Source organism: Amaranthus tricolor, chromosome 2 (genome assembly GCF_026212465.1).
Source record: "Amaranthus tricolor cultivar Red isolate AtriRed21 chromosome 2, ASM2621246v1, whole genome shotgun sequence".
Classification (NCBI taxonomy): domain Eukaryota; kingdom Viridiplantae; phylum Streptophyta; class Magnoliopsida; order Caryophyllales; family Amaranthaceae; genus Amaranthus; species Amaranthus tricolor.
In genome coordinates this window covers 32,895,304-32,910,785 of record NC_080048.1, presented here as the reverse complement: position 1 = coordinate 32,910,785, position 15,482 = coordinate 32,895,304, and the positions used below count along the sequence as shown (strand labels likewise).

The following is a 15,482-nucleotide window of genomic DNA, read 5'->3' as shown; positions in this document are numbered from 1 at the left end:
GATTGATTTAATTATATCTTGCATGTTGGCTTAAAGTAAGAATAACACATTTTTGTATCAAAAGTAAAAGTAAAGTGTTTATTATAAGTTTAAGTATATGCATGTTATAAATTGAAAACTTATGATATTTTATATATATTAATGTTAGAAATGCTATTTATATGTTTACATTATAAATTTACAAGTATTGTGATTATTACCCGAAATCGGTATTAAATTAAAGTCATAAAAGAAAAAAATATAAATCTGAAAATTTCTCATTTATATGATATTAATGATGAATATATGTTTATTATGTGTACTTTTACATTAGTGTTCATGCATGTAAATTTTATGAATTTCTATTAGGTAAAATTGCGTAATAATGGTGTTTTGAGGTATTTTTGTGAAGTTATTGTTGTGAATGAATTTTGTGTGAGCTTAGTAACTTTAGGAATTTATTTTATATGAACTCCACAGTAGATAAATGTTAGAAAATCATTTAGATTTATTTCCTTAAAGTTATTTCATTAAGATGGTTATTAATGGAATTTTAAGGGGTTAAATATAATATTAATGGATAAAATGATTTATAAAATCATATTATTATTTTTTTCTACAAGTTTGGACAAGAATATAAGCTTTTGGTATTTTTCTATGAATTTTTACTAATTGTTTAATTACTTACCGATAAAACATAAAATGTTAAAATATAAAATAATTACCAAATGAAGTTATTTCGAGCTATAATTTTTATGAGACTCTTATATGGGTAGTAGGTTTATGATTTGATTATTGGATAAGTTTATATGACCATCTATGAACCCTTATGAATTTTAAATAAAACAATAAATCCAAAAACGATAAAACATGAAATAAATAATAAATGAACTATTTTGGACTTGAAATTTTTACGAGACACTCTCATATACAGTATGATCAAAGAAGGACTCTTGGACAAATTTTTCGTGGACATTTGAGGACATTAATAATTTTATGTTGGTTTATCAATAAATTGGTCAAACAATTTAGTTAGAATCCATAGGCTTGTTTTTCTTGAACTTTCTGGTCTAAAACTCACTTTATATAGCTTCTGGACCTCTAATATACTTTTATAATACTTTAATTGGTTATTATGAATTTTTTAAATTAATTTACATGTTTAATCGATAGAAACTCCTTATTAAATATTACGAAAAATTTCCTTGGGCTTTATAAGTTTATATGGTCTTGTAAAGAGCTTATATAGCCCCCATAATTTTTCATAATTTTTGGAATTGTATTTAGTGAGAATCTCTAATTATTGAATTATCAAATATGTTGACTTTTCCTTATGAGAATGTTGACTTGGAGTTTGACTAAATTAGGGTTGACCTATAACTATGTGAAATAGATAACAAGGAGTCTTGTTTGAACTTATGTGTACTTGGATAAATGACTCTAATAGTAAGGAAATGTCGAACCACGGACTGGTGTGTAATCCGGCGTCCGTGTTTCCCGGCACGTAGAAATGTGGGGTTAGACAGGGGGACCGAGAGAGTCCCATCCTGTAGAAGCTCGAGCATAAAAATTGGTGGAGCGACGGCTCCCATCACAGTTAGAGTTTCGAATATGTTCCTCCTCTTGCCAGACCCTTACATATATCAAAAAGTCATTATTATGTGTGTCGTGCAAATGTGATTTTGGATCTAATTAAGTAGATCTATTGGATGAACCTTATAGTTACCAAGTGTAGGTGACTGTAGCAAAAATATTATTTACATTCATGTGATGAATGTGAAAAATTGTTGAAAGTATTCGAGAACTGAAAATGAAAAACGAGAACCGAGGAACTTAAAATTAAGGTTTGAAATTACTGTGCATATCTTGTGAATATATTATGATTGTCATTGTATTACATTGTTGAGGAGTTTGAACTTAGTGTTAGGCTCTGATTCCGATTCAAACGGCTGTCATCGTATCGTGGATGACAGTATTTTGCAGGAAGGTTTAGCTTCAAGTTTCGATCCAGGCCACAACATTTATTTTCTTAATAAAGGATTTAACTGAATTTTATTTTACTTATTGGTGACTTTGATGATCATGGTGTATTTATGCCTTTATTATGGTTTGGAAAAACAATATGTGTTATTCTCTCCATTGTAATATTTCTAAACTTTTGTTTTTAAACGATTTTAAATTTTAATAGATTTTAGCAGTTTGAAATTTAAGATTTTCGCATTATTTATTGTAAACAGCTGCTGTTGTTATAGCATGCCTCGTGTGTATGGTGGCTTAAACATTTGTAATGTTCATGTTTGGAATGATGTTGCTCTTCTCAAAAGTTTGTGGGCTTTGGCCTACAAGAAAGATAGGCTTTGGATTAGATGGGTTCATGATTACTACATCAAGGGAGTTGATCTTATGCATTACTTGATTCCTAGCTCGGCTTCTTAGATGTTAGCTCGCATCATTGATAGTAGAAAGCATGTGTGAGCTTTAATAATGGGGTGTGGCGAGTAAGTTTGATATCAAGAAGGTTTATTTGGTTAAGCTCCCTACTAACCCTAAGCCTACCTGGAGATCCCTGGTGTAATAACAAAATCTCCCCTAGAAGTGCTCTTTGTTTATGGCAAATTCTCCAAAATCGTTTGCCTATACAAGATAGGCTTATCCATTGAGGAATTATGTATGATAGTAGGTGTGTGCTGCATCACCAGAATGCAGAAGATGGCAAATTCTCCAAAATCGTTTGCCTATACAAGATAGGCTTATCCATTGAGGAATTATGTATGATAGTAGGTGTGTGCTGCATCACCAGAATGCAGAAGATCGAGATCATCTGTTTGGGACTTATAGTTTTGTCCGTGAGGTACACCTTTATGTTGCTGCTGTGTTTTCTTTTCTTTGGCTTCTTCCCTTTGCTAGTGCTGTGCAATTGATGAATAAGCTTAGTAAGAGGAAGTGTGCAAAGGCATGTATCACTATGATGTTGTGGACTGAAATTTTGTATCAGGTGTGGCACCAAAGGAATGCGCGCATCTTTAAAGGGGCAATCTTTCTTCCTTATCATGTAGCTAAGAATGTTCTCTTTTATGTTGCCTCTAGGCTTGATGATGTTAGAAAGGCTAGTCTCATTGTATAGTTATTTTATTGGGTTTTGGGGCTCATTTCATGCTTTGCTCAATTCATTGTCATTGTCATTAATGCTGAATTTTCAGATTTAATTAATTATTTTATATTTATATTCCATCTATAAATAAAAGTCTTTTCATCCATTATTTTGATGAATGTTGTGACTTTTGATCAACTTCGTAGACTTAATAAGATATGGTTTTGATTAAATGTATCTATATTATTAAATAACAGTGGGAGGCTATTCCCACAAAATTTAAAAAAACAAGCCCTTTGGTTACCTCCATTAAATCTAAATTCTACTATATATTATCAAGCTCTAAGACAAGAAGAAAGAACATTACCTATCGATTTAAATAAAAAGTCTCTTGGCTTACTAGATTTGATTTTTGTGTTTATATGAAAATAAAGAAATGTTGAGTTTGGTTGTTATATTTGTTTGTTTTTAAGTGGTACTTTTTATTTTACTTTATTCTTCTTACTTCAATACGCTAATTGTTTGATTGAGATTAATCAAATTGTCGTTTGGTATAATTGTTTGGAATGCAATTCAATACATCTAAAATAATATCGTGAAACTGCATTTTTTGCATTTTTTTAACAGTGAAATTTATTTTATGAAAGTAAATAAGATAAAACACATTCTTGAAGTAGGATCTCTCATACGACAAAGATGATATTATCCAATGCAACCTTTTTTATGGTCATCTCTACTATAAGGATGTCTTGCAAAGAAGTTATCTTTGGAGGAATATGTTGATATATATATATATATATATATATATATATATATATATATATATATATATTGTACTTATAAGGTAATATTGAACGTCAGTCTTCTTATTTTATATTATTAATATGATCATATTATTTCTCAGAGCTATTCAAAACTTGCTTGAATGAGATTGTAATATAATAAAGTATGCTACTATTGATTATTTACGCGTCATTCATAGAGGTGCCCTTTGCCTTTTTGTGTAAAGATTACACTCTATTCAATATACTAATTCAATTCTAAATATTTCTAATTACACGTAATTAAATTATAAATTATAAAAATTATTATTAATAAATTTTACATTGAGATAAATCAAACAAAATCCCAACTAACTATATTTCGACATCTACATTATGAATAAAATTTAAATTAAAAGTGATTAGTAAACAATTTCAAAAAATCAAATGAGACAAATCATTTTATCTTTCGAGAGACGGTCTTTCACAAGATCAGAGTAGCTGATTAATTAAATGATAGATATATTATTTTTGTGGAATAATTAAATTTTACGTTAAAATATTTTAAAATGTAAATATAAATATGTATTGTTACTTATATAGTAATATACATACATGTGTCATTATTGTTTAATCCCGTTCATAACTTAAACCCCTTTCATGTAATTTAGCAAGATTGGTTACAAAATATATTATAAACCTCTTATAATAATATCTTTTGAATATCGTGCATAATACCGGTAAGTACCTATAAATTCTTTAACTGCCCCAAAATTCTTCAATCTTCCTTCTTAATTTTCTTAAATTCTTTAACAGCAACCTAATACGAACAATCATTCGGGGCCATATTACTGAGAAATTCGAATCTATCATCGACTTCAGATAAAATAGGCAATCTGGCCCATGAAAAAAATAGCCAAATTAAAACGAATTATAAGAATTTAAATTTTATATTTGAATAAGATTTCACCGAAGAATCTTTCACATATGATCCGTGAAAATCAAAAAGAAAAATCAAACAGTTGGCCATCCTATCTATTTGCTCTTAAGCCTAGAACTCAGTGAAAAAGTAGTGGGCAGAATAAAGAATCTTAAATCATGAATGTTGAAGAAGAAGTTGGGAAGCTTCAAGAAGAAATCAAACGTCTTGGTCAGATCCAACCAGATGGATCTTATAAGGTTACTTTCATCCCTTCATTCTCTCTCTCTCTCTTAATCTGTAGCAATTTTTGAAATTTTTCCCCATTTCTTGTATTTTACAAATTTCTCTTCATAATTTTATCTGAATCATACAGATTTACTGTCAAAATTTTCAACTTTAAGGGTCAATTAATGAAACACTTTTGATCTGGTTCAGCTTTGATGCGGTGTGTTTACCCGGTAATTTGATTTTTGTAGGTTTAATTAATTTCAGAATGTATGATTAGAGAAATGATTATGTGAGCTGTCCAATTATGTGCAATCTGATGGTTGCATTTCATAAAAAGATCTGTTAGCTTGAAATATCATTCTGTGACCAGCACTGAAATCTCTGTAGAAGATTGCTTAAGACAATGTTTGTAGTCGACTCCATTCTGTTGGGATTAGGGTTTGGTGTTATTGCGCCTAAACAACAAATACTCAGATAACTTATTAAAGTGAGAAGGATCATACTTGAGATAAAATGAAAAGTCGAAGAGGAACATTAGAATTTTGTGAATGCTATTAATTTTTAACATTCATTGCAATCGAGTTTGTTAGTTGTGAGTGACGAGCATAGCTGATTTGATATGATTTGGTTTATGTAGTCGACTCCCTTTTGTTGGGATTAAGATTTTGGCGTTATTGCATCTAAACAACAAATGCTCGGTTAACTTATTAAATAATTTTAGATTAGTTTTAATCTCCATCGTCTACATTAATCATGTGCTAGTGACATTCATTTGCCATAGGAATATGCATAGTTACATGGAACGTGGAATGTAGCTACGTTCCTCGATCCGGAAATGTCCGTCTCCAATCACCATGAAATGGACCCAAATTGTTCCCTAGTCAAGCTAGGTTACGTTCCTTGTTTTTGTTCTGTTTTCGCTCCCGTTCCCCGTTCCAAACCGAATGTCGTTCTAGGAAATAATGGGAATATGTACAAGGATCCCGTCGCTTGTGTTTTGCTGAGTACCTCTTTATAAACCCAGGAAAATTGTGAAGATTTCCTTATCTAGGATCTTCTGCACATGAAATCTTGTTTCCTTTGTGGCACTCATGGGTTTGCTTGTACTTATTTGACCCTTAATATATATAGGTCACATTTGGTGTCCTTTTCAATGATGATCGATGTGCAAACATATTCGAAGCTCTTGTTGGAACACTAAGAGCCGCAAAGAAGAGGAAGATTTTGATGTACGATGGAGAGCTTCTTCTACAAGGTGTCCATGACAATGTAGTCATTACCTTGAATCCTCCTACAGCAGCTCCTTCTAATGATGCAGAGAAGAGCTCATAAATTTTAAGTTTACACTTCAAATTTTCGATGAAATTGAGTGTGAGCTTTGCTACCATCATACTGGACGTTTTTAAATTTATCATCTTATTTTCAAGCAATGTATTTTTCGCTCTTTAGGAGAGTCAATGGCCATTGTTTTCTGGAGTTTATATCAAGAAATTACAGCGAAGATTTACCTAATTGTGAGCTTCAAGTAAAGCCAATGTATAGTTGGAACTCGAACCCTGGAGGTTTGCATTTAGGATTTGAATTGAAAAATGATCGTTTGGATCAACATCGGGTCTTATATTCACAAAGATTGTTGCATCACATGTCAAATATATATGGGGTTATCTGGTATATACATTTGGCTTAGTTTTTGGTTTGTTGGTTGGTCAAACATCTAAATAAAAGTATTTGGTAAATGGCTTTTAAAACATCTAAAAAGTTAGCTTTTAAGCCAAAATGAAGAAGGTGCTTCAGCTAGCTTTTCTGGTTGGCTTTTAACTTGTTGGCTCACGTTTTATCTAATAAACAGCCAATATTCAATTTACCAAACATCTCTACAAACAGCTAGCGTAAATGCCAATAAAAACAGTCAACATTTTTAACTGGTCAAACAAGCCAACTAAAAAAGTCAATCACCAATAGCCAATTGTCAAACACCCCTATATATTGGTTCAAAGTCAGATCAAATCTATGTTGCACTCCATTACACCATATTATAATCTCTTCAACCTCGATCAAGATGAATAACCTTTTATTTCTTAAAATTGGCAAAGGATACTCTAATTTTATATGAGATTAGTACAAAGACGGAGTTTGAGAAGCTAGCAATGTCTATGAAGTATAAAAACGAGTGCTGAGCATGTCTATGACGAATGTAAAGTTATATTAGCAGCATATCAGCAACTACCTTCATATTATGTTGACCACGAACATTAAAAGGGTAACCTACATAATTTGTGTTCTTTTTCCTTTGTCTAAATTTTTATCCCACTGAATTTTTCTTAGCAAGGTTTTAATGACACAAATTAATAGGTTAGATAATATTCAATTTACATTTTTTTCTCTTTCTAGTATATGTTATATATAATATTTTTATGCACAATAAAGGGTAAGTATATGAACAATAAGTTTTGGTTTGAATTTATAATCGATGATAGTAAAGCACATAACTAATATATCAGTCCAATTATAATCATAATTATAATACTAATAAAAAGGGTGAAAAATAACAAATGGCGACTTTTTAGAGTCTTGCTAAGTATATCAATTTAATAGAGTTATAACTAATTGCATTTCTTAAATAAGTTCAAAGTTAAATTAGGTAGGTGTTTAAAATATTCTATTACATCAGTTCTTTATATCTAAATAAGAATTTTGAAGAAATTTATTATTTCAGAAAAAAAAACATTTTTTTACATAAGTACCGATTTGCTTTTAAAAAATATATAGATTTAAGTTATCATCATAATCATAAATTACTAATAAAATAGTTAAAACATAACAAATTGCAACTGCTTTCAACTTTGCCAAATGTATTGATTTATTAAGGCTATTATTGATTAATTGTTACAAAAAATATTTTATATGATAAGAATTATTTTTTAAATGTATTGATTAAAATTATTAAATGCAGTTTAAATTAGATTAAAATTAAAACCAAATAAATTAGTTTGAACCGACTCAAATAAGTTCAATTCATTCATAAATAGCTGATTTTATATAATTGTACTCTAGAAGACCATCAAATACATGTTTTAGTATCATTTTAAAGCTAAATTAGATTAAAGATTTTAGGAAGTTACATTATTATCTAAAGTAATTATTTCATTAAAATATATAGTAATTATCTTTTTCTTGCATCATTGTTTGAAAATTTTATTAATATGTATCTCCATATTAAACTTTGTGCATTACACAATCTTCTAAACTAGCATATTATACAAATTTAATCCAATATATTAAAATTTTGAAATATTGAACCCTATTTAATGTCTAATAAATGATATTATTTGAAAACAAAACTTTCAGGTTGTTACATTCTATCCAAATTAAAACATACTTCATCCTTAAACAACTGGGTTATTCAACCAACAAAAAAACCAACATTTCGAGCTAGTGGAATAAGCCAATAACTATCAACAAACAACCAACAACCATTTGTCAAACACCTCTAAAAAATGTCTTTTTTAGTGAACCGGAAAGATAACATTTAAGTTTATGCAAACAATTTATTCAGCACAAATGTTGCGGAAAAGGAAAAAGTAGCAAAATATTAGGCCATACCATTGATACAGACTTGTACGGCCCTTCATACTTCATAGCCGGGATTAACTTTCTGTTGAACTTCTTTATAACTCTCAATTTCGTCGATATCTTCAGGACTACCCAAGAATAGAGGTAGTCTTTGATGCAACTTCACGGGTTGAATGGAAAGAATCCTACTTTTACCATCGGAACCTTTTCCCCCAGCTTGTTCTGCAATAAAGCTAAGCGGGTTTGCTTCATAAACAAGTCGAAGATGATCCCTTGGATTCATTGCAACTCCTCCGTAAAGTAAAGTCCTATGAAAATCGGCAACCAATGAGCATATATAACGTGCTGAATATTTCTTTGGGTATTGGCCTTTTCCTTGTCTAACAGTGTCGATGTACTTCTTTAGACCCTCCGGCCAATCAAAGTATCGCGCATCATTAATGGAATATATTTGGCCTGAAATAATATATAGCCATCATCATCAGACAAGTCCCATCTACCCAACGGAAAAGGTAAGTGGTTGCATCATCATTATCATACCTAATATATCTCACTCATAGAAACTATGATCAGAATCTAGGGAGGAATATAAGACCAAATACCATGTCCTATTTACCAATTGACAATAGCTTTCATTTTAGAACAAAGAACGTTAACTATAGTAGCTAGTTAGAAGTGAAAGCAAAAGGATCCATCTTCAGCACACATGACAAGTCTTATCTAACCAATTGAAACACAGTCCATAGCACAAAATCGCAGATGTATAGCGGTTGAGTAACGGTCACAAATCACAATGTTGCAGACGCGGTACCTCACGGACAATGCAATATGAATTGTTAACTTGAAAAAATTCATTTATCATAGTAATTCATGTTTTCTAGAATATATAATTTTGTAATATACCTTTTAGAACCTAATACACTTAAAAATGATTATAGTGGCTAATATTTTAGAATAATAGCTTATAATGGTTGTTACTCCATGAATTTAAATCATAAGTTAATAACGAGGTTTTGCGGAAAGTAAGCTCAAACTGCGTTATAAAGTGGTCGTCATGTAACGGAAAAGCCGCATTTTTATTTCATGCTACAGTCATTACTCATTATCACTAAATCTATAACTATAACTATTACTAAAATAAAACAATGCTGACATCACCCCTTTTAAAATTGCTTACATGTCACAACCTCAACAAAAATTTTCCCTCTACAATTCAATGCTAATGTCATTGTTATTATGACTATTGTTTATATCTTTGACTTTACTACTTTCTTAAAATTTTAATTTTTTACTTTATACAAATATGTCAGAAAATTAAAAAAGCCGTATATCGTACGGGCACTATCTAGTATATAGCTAAAGTGTAAACCTTAATATACTCCGTGATGTAATTTTATCAACATTAAGAGTTAAGCATACCTCGAGGTGGGATTTTGATACTAGGATGTGTAAGGATAAAATCTCCGGTTGAACGGTCCAATGTGAATGCATGAACTCCAGAGCCAAAAGTGGTACAGAAAATTGTGGCAGATGAATAGAGAACATAGCCAGCAGCTACGAGCCTGGTACCACTCTGAAGCGAATTTAATGATGCCTTCTCGTCACATGGAAGATCATCTAGTTCCTCTAGACGATGGTAAACACCAAAAATAGTTCCTGTGGGAATCGATGCATCAATATTACGGGAACCATCAAGAGGATCCATAACCACTACAAATGGACCATCATCAGTTAAACAAATCGGGGCATCATTTTCTTCAGAAGCCACCACTGCTACTTTTCCGGATCTTTGAAGAGAGGATAAAATGATCTCGTTCTGCAGAATAGATAGTTTGGTTTAAGCAATATTTTTGACTAAAGCTATCATTAATGAGATCAAAAATCTTCACAGATGATGTGATTATGATGCTTACTCCTAGAGTTGAGTACAAAATATTGTCAGTAAATCCAAAGAATATCAGTTGAAATAGCAAGAACAACACTTCAGGATCCTAGACTTCAACTAAATATGACAGTTTCGAAACTCGATACGGTTTTTATCGGCTCTATAATTATCAACTTGACAAGAGATACATATCCCGATATCACCTCTAAAACTACTAATTATACCAAGATCACATACACATGTATCTTATAGAAGCATTAGTAATAGGAGTTACTACTGTAACAACCCAGCATACAAGAAATGCACCCTACCACAATTCAGTTGAACAGCATTTTGATTATGCTCACTTTTAAGAGACTGGGAAAGTTATGACAAAACAAATTCCAAGATGAAGATATTGATCAATCACACTCGCATAAATAGCGGCTCAATTCCACGGTGATCGACTTTCAAAACCAACCACTCTAATCATGCAATCTAAAGCATTGATTATTCTATTCTAACACGAAAAGTAACCGCCAATAATCTCATACTCAATACTAAAGTTAAAAATTTATATTTCATTTAGATTATTATTGGTAATCGGAGTAACACGAATTCTTAAACACAAATTCTTGTCAGAGACGGTCTCTTTGAGAGACCATCTCTAATTGGGTTAGCCTATTATATATTTTTTAAAATATTGTAAGTAGACATTAAGAATGATATAAGTTGACATTTAAAATATTGAAAGTAGGCATTAAGGATACAATAATTAAGCATTAATGATAATGTAAGTAGGCATTAAGAATAGGATAAGTAGGTATTAATCTTTAATGGGTTGGGCTTGAGATATGTCTCTCAAAGAGACTAGCTGATTCTTAAATGAGACTTTCTCATCATGAGACCATCTCTATTGAGCTGGCCTATATATATATATATATATATATATATATAGTGTGTGTTACAAAAACCACTTACAATTTTAAAATGATCAATTACATTAGTGGGCTAACTAGATGAGCTCGTCTTATGATGAGACATAAGACGAGCTGGAGGAGTAATGGTTGGCTTTAAAAAGTCAAACACTATAGAGTATTTCTCAATAGAATTTCCCTGAATAGTAAACCAGTAAATCACTAATCAAAAATCAAAATGCTTGTGCAGTTTATGATTAGTCAAAAGTTATCTTTAAAGAATTATCCAAATCACCAAGCAAAGACAATCCACAAACATAGATTGTCACACGACTGTAAAGCACAGCAATACCTAATCACTACAAGTCATTATAGTGATGCTCTCAAATCTCAACAAATTAAGAACCTAATTAGCAACAATCAAAGTCAAACTAAGCATATCTACCTTCACCTTGTAAGATAAGTTTTCAATGAGGACCCAAGTATGATTTACTTGAACAAATAATTTATAAAGGGTCATAAGCTCAAAATACAAGATTTAACAGAGCTTGAGCATGCACTACTAGTAAGTCCACAAAATAAATTAATACTACTCTTGTTCAAATTTAATACTCCAATGAAACAACCTTTTTGTTATTAAGGTTGCCTACATCAAAATTCGCTTAGTTGGGATCCACTAATTAACATTCCAGATAATCCAATTTAATGTACTATTGTCCAAATTTAATTGTCAAGCCACTAATTGAAATTACACAATCATCACCTACTAACCCTACTCTAGTCCAGATATAATCTAAAATAATGCCGTGACAATTCGTAGCATGATATCTATGGGACCACTTGTGTGGACAGTGGACGCCCATGGGGCACCTGTGGGCTTAGGCCTACAAACCCACGAGCAATGACATTTTATTTGCATATGACATTTGATGAATTTCAAAATTTTACAAAATCATATGGATAAGATTACTCATCAAGCATCATATACAAGTCTAGACCCTATTATTTTAGCGATTTGTGATTTTCCTCCATCTTACAAGGATAAGATTGGTACATTCAACCTTCTAAACCCGCTTAAATAAGAGTCACTTGATGACGTTCGAGTAATGAAATATAATATAATCCTATGCAAATTTAGTTGTCAAGTAAGCAATTCAAATTCAAACTACACAATCATCTTGATAATAAATTCTCCAGAATAGTAAAAACTTACAGAGACAATATCAAGGGGCTTTGGGGCATCTCTATCAGACCCAGAACTTTTTCCAGAACCTTCTACAAACTTCCCAAGACTGGAATTAAAAGGAGAAGCAACAAGAGCAGCAATTCTCTTGCAAGCATACTGTAAATGATCAATTAACACCACTAAATCATCACCCACATTAATTCCTTGACTACCTACATACTCAATTAATGTTTTTGGCTCATTTTCACTACCTAATTGAGCATTGACTGAAAATTTACCAAAAGTTGACATCTTTGGGTTGTAAATTTTGGTGGGTAGACAAAATTGGGTGGAATTTGGAGGGAAAAAGTTGGGTTTGGGGGGTAAAAATGAGGTGAATTTCAAGGTTATGTTGGATGAAAGCATTGATTTTTGGTCTTAATTTTTGAAAGATGGCATTTAATTTGAAGGGTTTTTTTTTTTTTTTGTGAAAATGTGTAATGAATTTGAAGTGATTTGTTATTAGTTTATCTTGCTGCTTTGTCGATGGGTGTAAAGTGATTTGGTGAGGTTGGATCATGGATGGCTCTTTTTGTCTATCCGTTACTCACTTCTTACTAAATGCTCCTATTACGAAAATATTTTAGTGAGATAATTCTTTTTGTCCCTTCGAGCTAGGTAGTAAGGGTGATTGGTACCTGAAAATGAAAATTTGAAGATCAAAAGGTGGTATTAAAATTGAAAATTATATTTTGGTAATTGTTAAAATATAATTTAAACTCTTGTTTAGTATATATAAGAGTGAGAATGAAAATGAAAATAAATTATAAATTAATAATTTTTCTCTTTTTAAAGAACATAACATATGTAGATTATTTTTAAAAATACGGGTAAATTAGTCTTTTGTATTCATTTTAAATCCCACCCCTATTACCAATCCTTCATAGTATTATTTTCTTGGAAATTAAGGGGGTTCAATCCTATTTTTAGTCTTACCTTCAAAAGGTGAAATTATTAATAGGTAATTGACAATAGGTTAAATTATTCAAAACATTTTTCCTTATATATGTGAGCAAAACTCCTATTGTAGAATTGATAATTTTAATAGCTCATTTATTTATTTTGCCATCTTTTTGGCAATTTTTTTTTCTATTTATATTAGAAAAATAATTATGATAAAAGCTCATAAATTTTTTTCCTATGTATCAAAGAAAATAATACTGACATACAACATGTAGGCCGAGAGGCCTTATTTGAACCAGAACAAGACGATACTTCAGTTATAACACATCCAAGATGTTTTCAGCTCAAATAAGGCATCTTTGTCTACCTATGGTACATACTAATTGTGTTGTTTGGATGCAGCAATAACCTACAGGCTACAAACGCTGATTGACCACTCTGGCTTTCGAGAAAGACCGATTAACTGACAGAGACAGTCCCTCAAGTCCAGGCTCATCAGCTTTTTAGAATTGATATAAAGCAAAAAAAAAAAAATCAAAAGCCAAACATTCCCCAAGGTAACCTTACATATTCCAAGACCATGATTGCAAAACTCATTGGAACTGAGGTAATGTATTCATTAACAAAATTTTTCTAATTTTTCATACATTAAAAGTAAAAATATCAGATTCAAATGGATCTTCTCCCTCCATTTCGTTTTTCTTCATCTTCACCAATATGGATGAGTTCATACAAGAATTCGAAGATTTCGTGACACAGACTCAAGGAGATTCGTCTTTTAGAGAAAGTATAAGTAAGTTTGGTTCTCTTTTCCTTCACGAATTCAATAAATTAGAATCAAATAAAAAAAATGTGATATTCTCAATTCTGTTTTTTAGTGCCATTAAATAATGAGCATATTCAGTTCAAACATGGTCTTGAAAGTAAAACTAGTGAACACGAAAGTTAGTTTTGCATTTGATAACATATTACTCAAGTTGCTTACTATAAATTGGAGGTAAATAATATTCAAGGTGATATTTAATGCATACAAGTTAGTATTAGATACTACTATTCATTATAGTTTTGAAATTGTGCAATGTAAATTGGTATTAGATAGTTTTTAAATTGAGATTAGATAATTTACAATTTGGCATTAAATAGTTTTAAATTGGCATTAAATGCTATCCTAAATTAGCGTTAGATTGTTTTCAAATTCGCATTAGATAGTATTCAAAATTGACATTAAATAGTTTTCAAATTGGCACTAGATAGTTTCAAACTGGCATTAGATAGTTTTAAATTGGCATTAGATGCTATTTAAATTACATTAAGGATAGTTTCAAATAGGCATTAAATGGTATTTAAATTGGCACTAGATAGTTTCAAATTGACATTAGATAGTATTCAAATTAGCATTAAATAGTTTTCAACTTGAAATTAGATAGTTTTAAATTTGCATTAAGGATAGTTTCAAATTGACATTGGATAGTTTTAAATTGGTAGTAAGGATAGTTTGAAATTGACATTAGATAGTTTTAAATTGGGATTATATGCTAGTTAAATTGGCATTAGATAATTTACAAATTGGCATTAGATAGTATTTAAATTGGCATTAAATAGTTTTCAAATTGGTATTATATGGTATATAAATTGGCATTAGATAGTTTCAAATTGATATTAGATTTTTATAAGTTGGCATTTGGTGCTTATATATATTTATGACAGGATGTAATTTTGACAAGCAACTACAAATCATCAACCACGCCGAAGATGACGATATTTACAACGAACATTGGTTATGCTAACCCAATTCAAGTAAAACGACAGATAAGTGACCTTGCAAATGTAGATATTTACGGCAAACTTGAAGGGGTCACTGCTGAAAAATTAGAAGATCTTGAGCAATTGTACGTATCACATGCAATAGTCACGGAAAAAGTAGACTCAAAGATCAAGTAATAATATAATTACGAAGAGGTACTTAGTGTGCTCATGTGAGGGAAAAACACATTATGCACCTGTTGCTCCGGAGGAAGG

The 15,482-nt window shown here is 30.9% G+C and overlaps 2 protein-coding genes across 2 annotated transcripts; one reads left to right on the top strand and one right to left on the bottom strand.

Moving 5' to 3' along the window:
- Positions 1 to 4,607: 4,607 nt before the first annotated feature.
- Positions 4,608 to 6,652, top strand: LOC130806802 (costars family protein-like). Its single transcript, XM_057672004.1, has 2 exons — positions 4,608 to 5,010; positions 6,113 to 6,652. The coding sequence occupies exons 1-2, from the start codon at positions 4,930 to 4,932 to the stop codon at positions 6,311 to 6,313; spliced, it is 282 nt and encodes a 93-aa protein (XP_057527987.1). The 5' UTR covers positions 4,608 to 4,929; the 3' UTR covers positions 6,314 to 6,652.
- A 1,805-nt stretch (positions 6,653 to 8,457) lies between these two features.
- On the bottom strand, positions 8,458 to 13,229 carry LOC130806732 (fructose-1,6-bisphosphatase, chloroplastic). The gene is made up of 3 exons (XM_057671926.1): positions 12,549 to 13,229; positions 9,974 to 10,370; positions 8,458 to 9,010 (listed from the first exon to the last, which is right to left on the bottom strand). The coding sequence occupies exons 1-3, from the start codon at positions 12,924 to 12,926 to the stop codon at positions 8,610 to 8,612; spliced, it is 1,176 nt and encodes a 391-aa protein (XP_057527909.1). The 5' UTR covers positions 12,927 to 13,229; the 3' UTR covers positions 8,458 to 8,609.
- Positions 13,230 to 15,482: the final 2,253 nt, after the last annotated feature.

Excerpts from the sequence above, each read along its gene's own strand:
- LOC130806802 (XM_057672004.1), top strand. The coding sequence starts at position 4,930 with ATGAATGTTGAAGAAGAAGTTGGGAAGCTTCAAGAAGAAATCAAACGT. Across the intron at positions 5,011-6,112 it reads AACCAGATGGATCTTATAAG|GTCACATTTGGTGTCCTTTT; the intron begins GTTACTTTCATC and ends TAATATATATAG.
- LOC130806732 (XM_057671926.1), bottom strand. The coding sequence starts at position 12,926 with ATGCTTTCATCCAACATAACCTTGAAATTCACCTCATTTTTACCCCCC. Across the intron at positions 10,371-12,548 it reads AGCCCCTTGATATTGTCTCT|AACGAGATCATTTTATCCTC; the intron begins GTAAGTTTTTAC and ends TCTATTCTGCAG. Across the intron at positions 9,011-9,973 it reads TATCAAAATCCCACCTCGAG|GCCAAATATATTCCATTAAT; the intron begins GTATGCTTAACT and ends ATATTATTTCAG.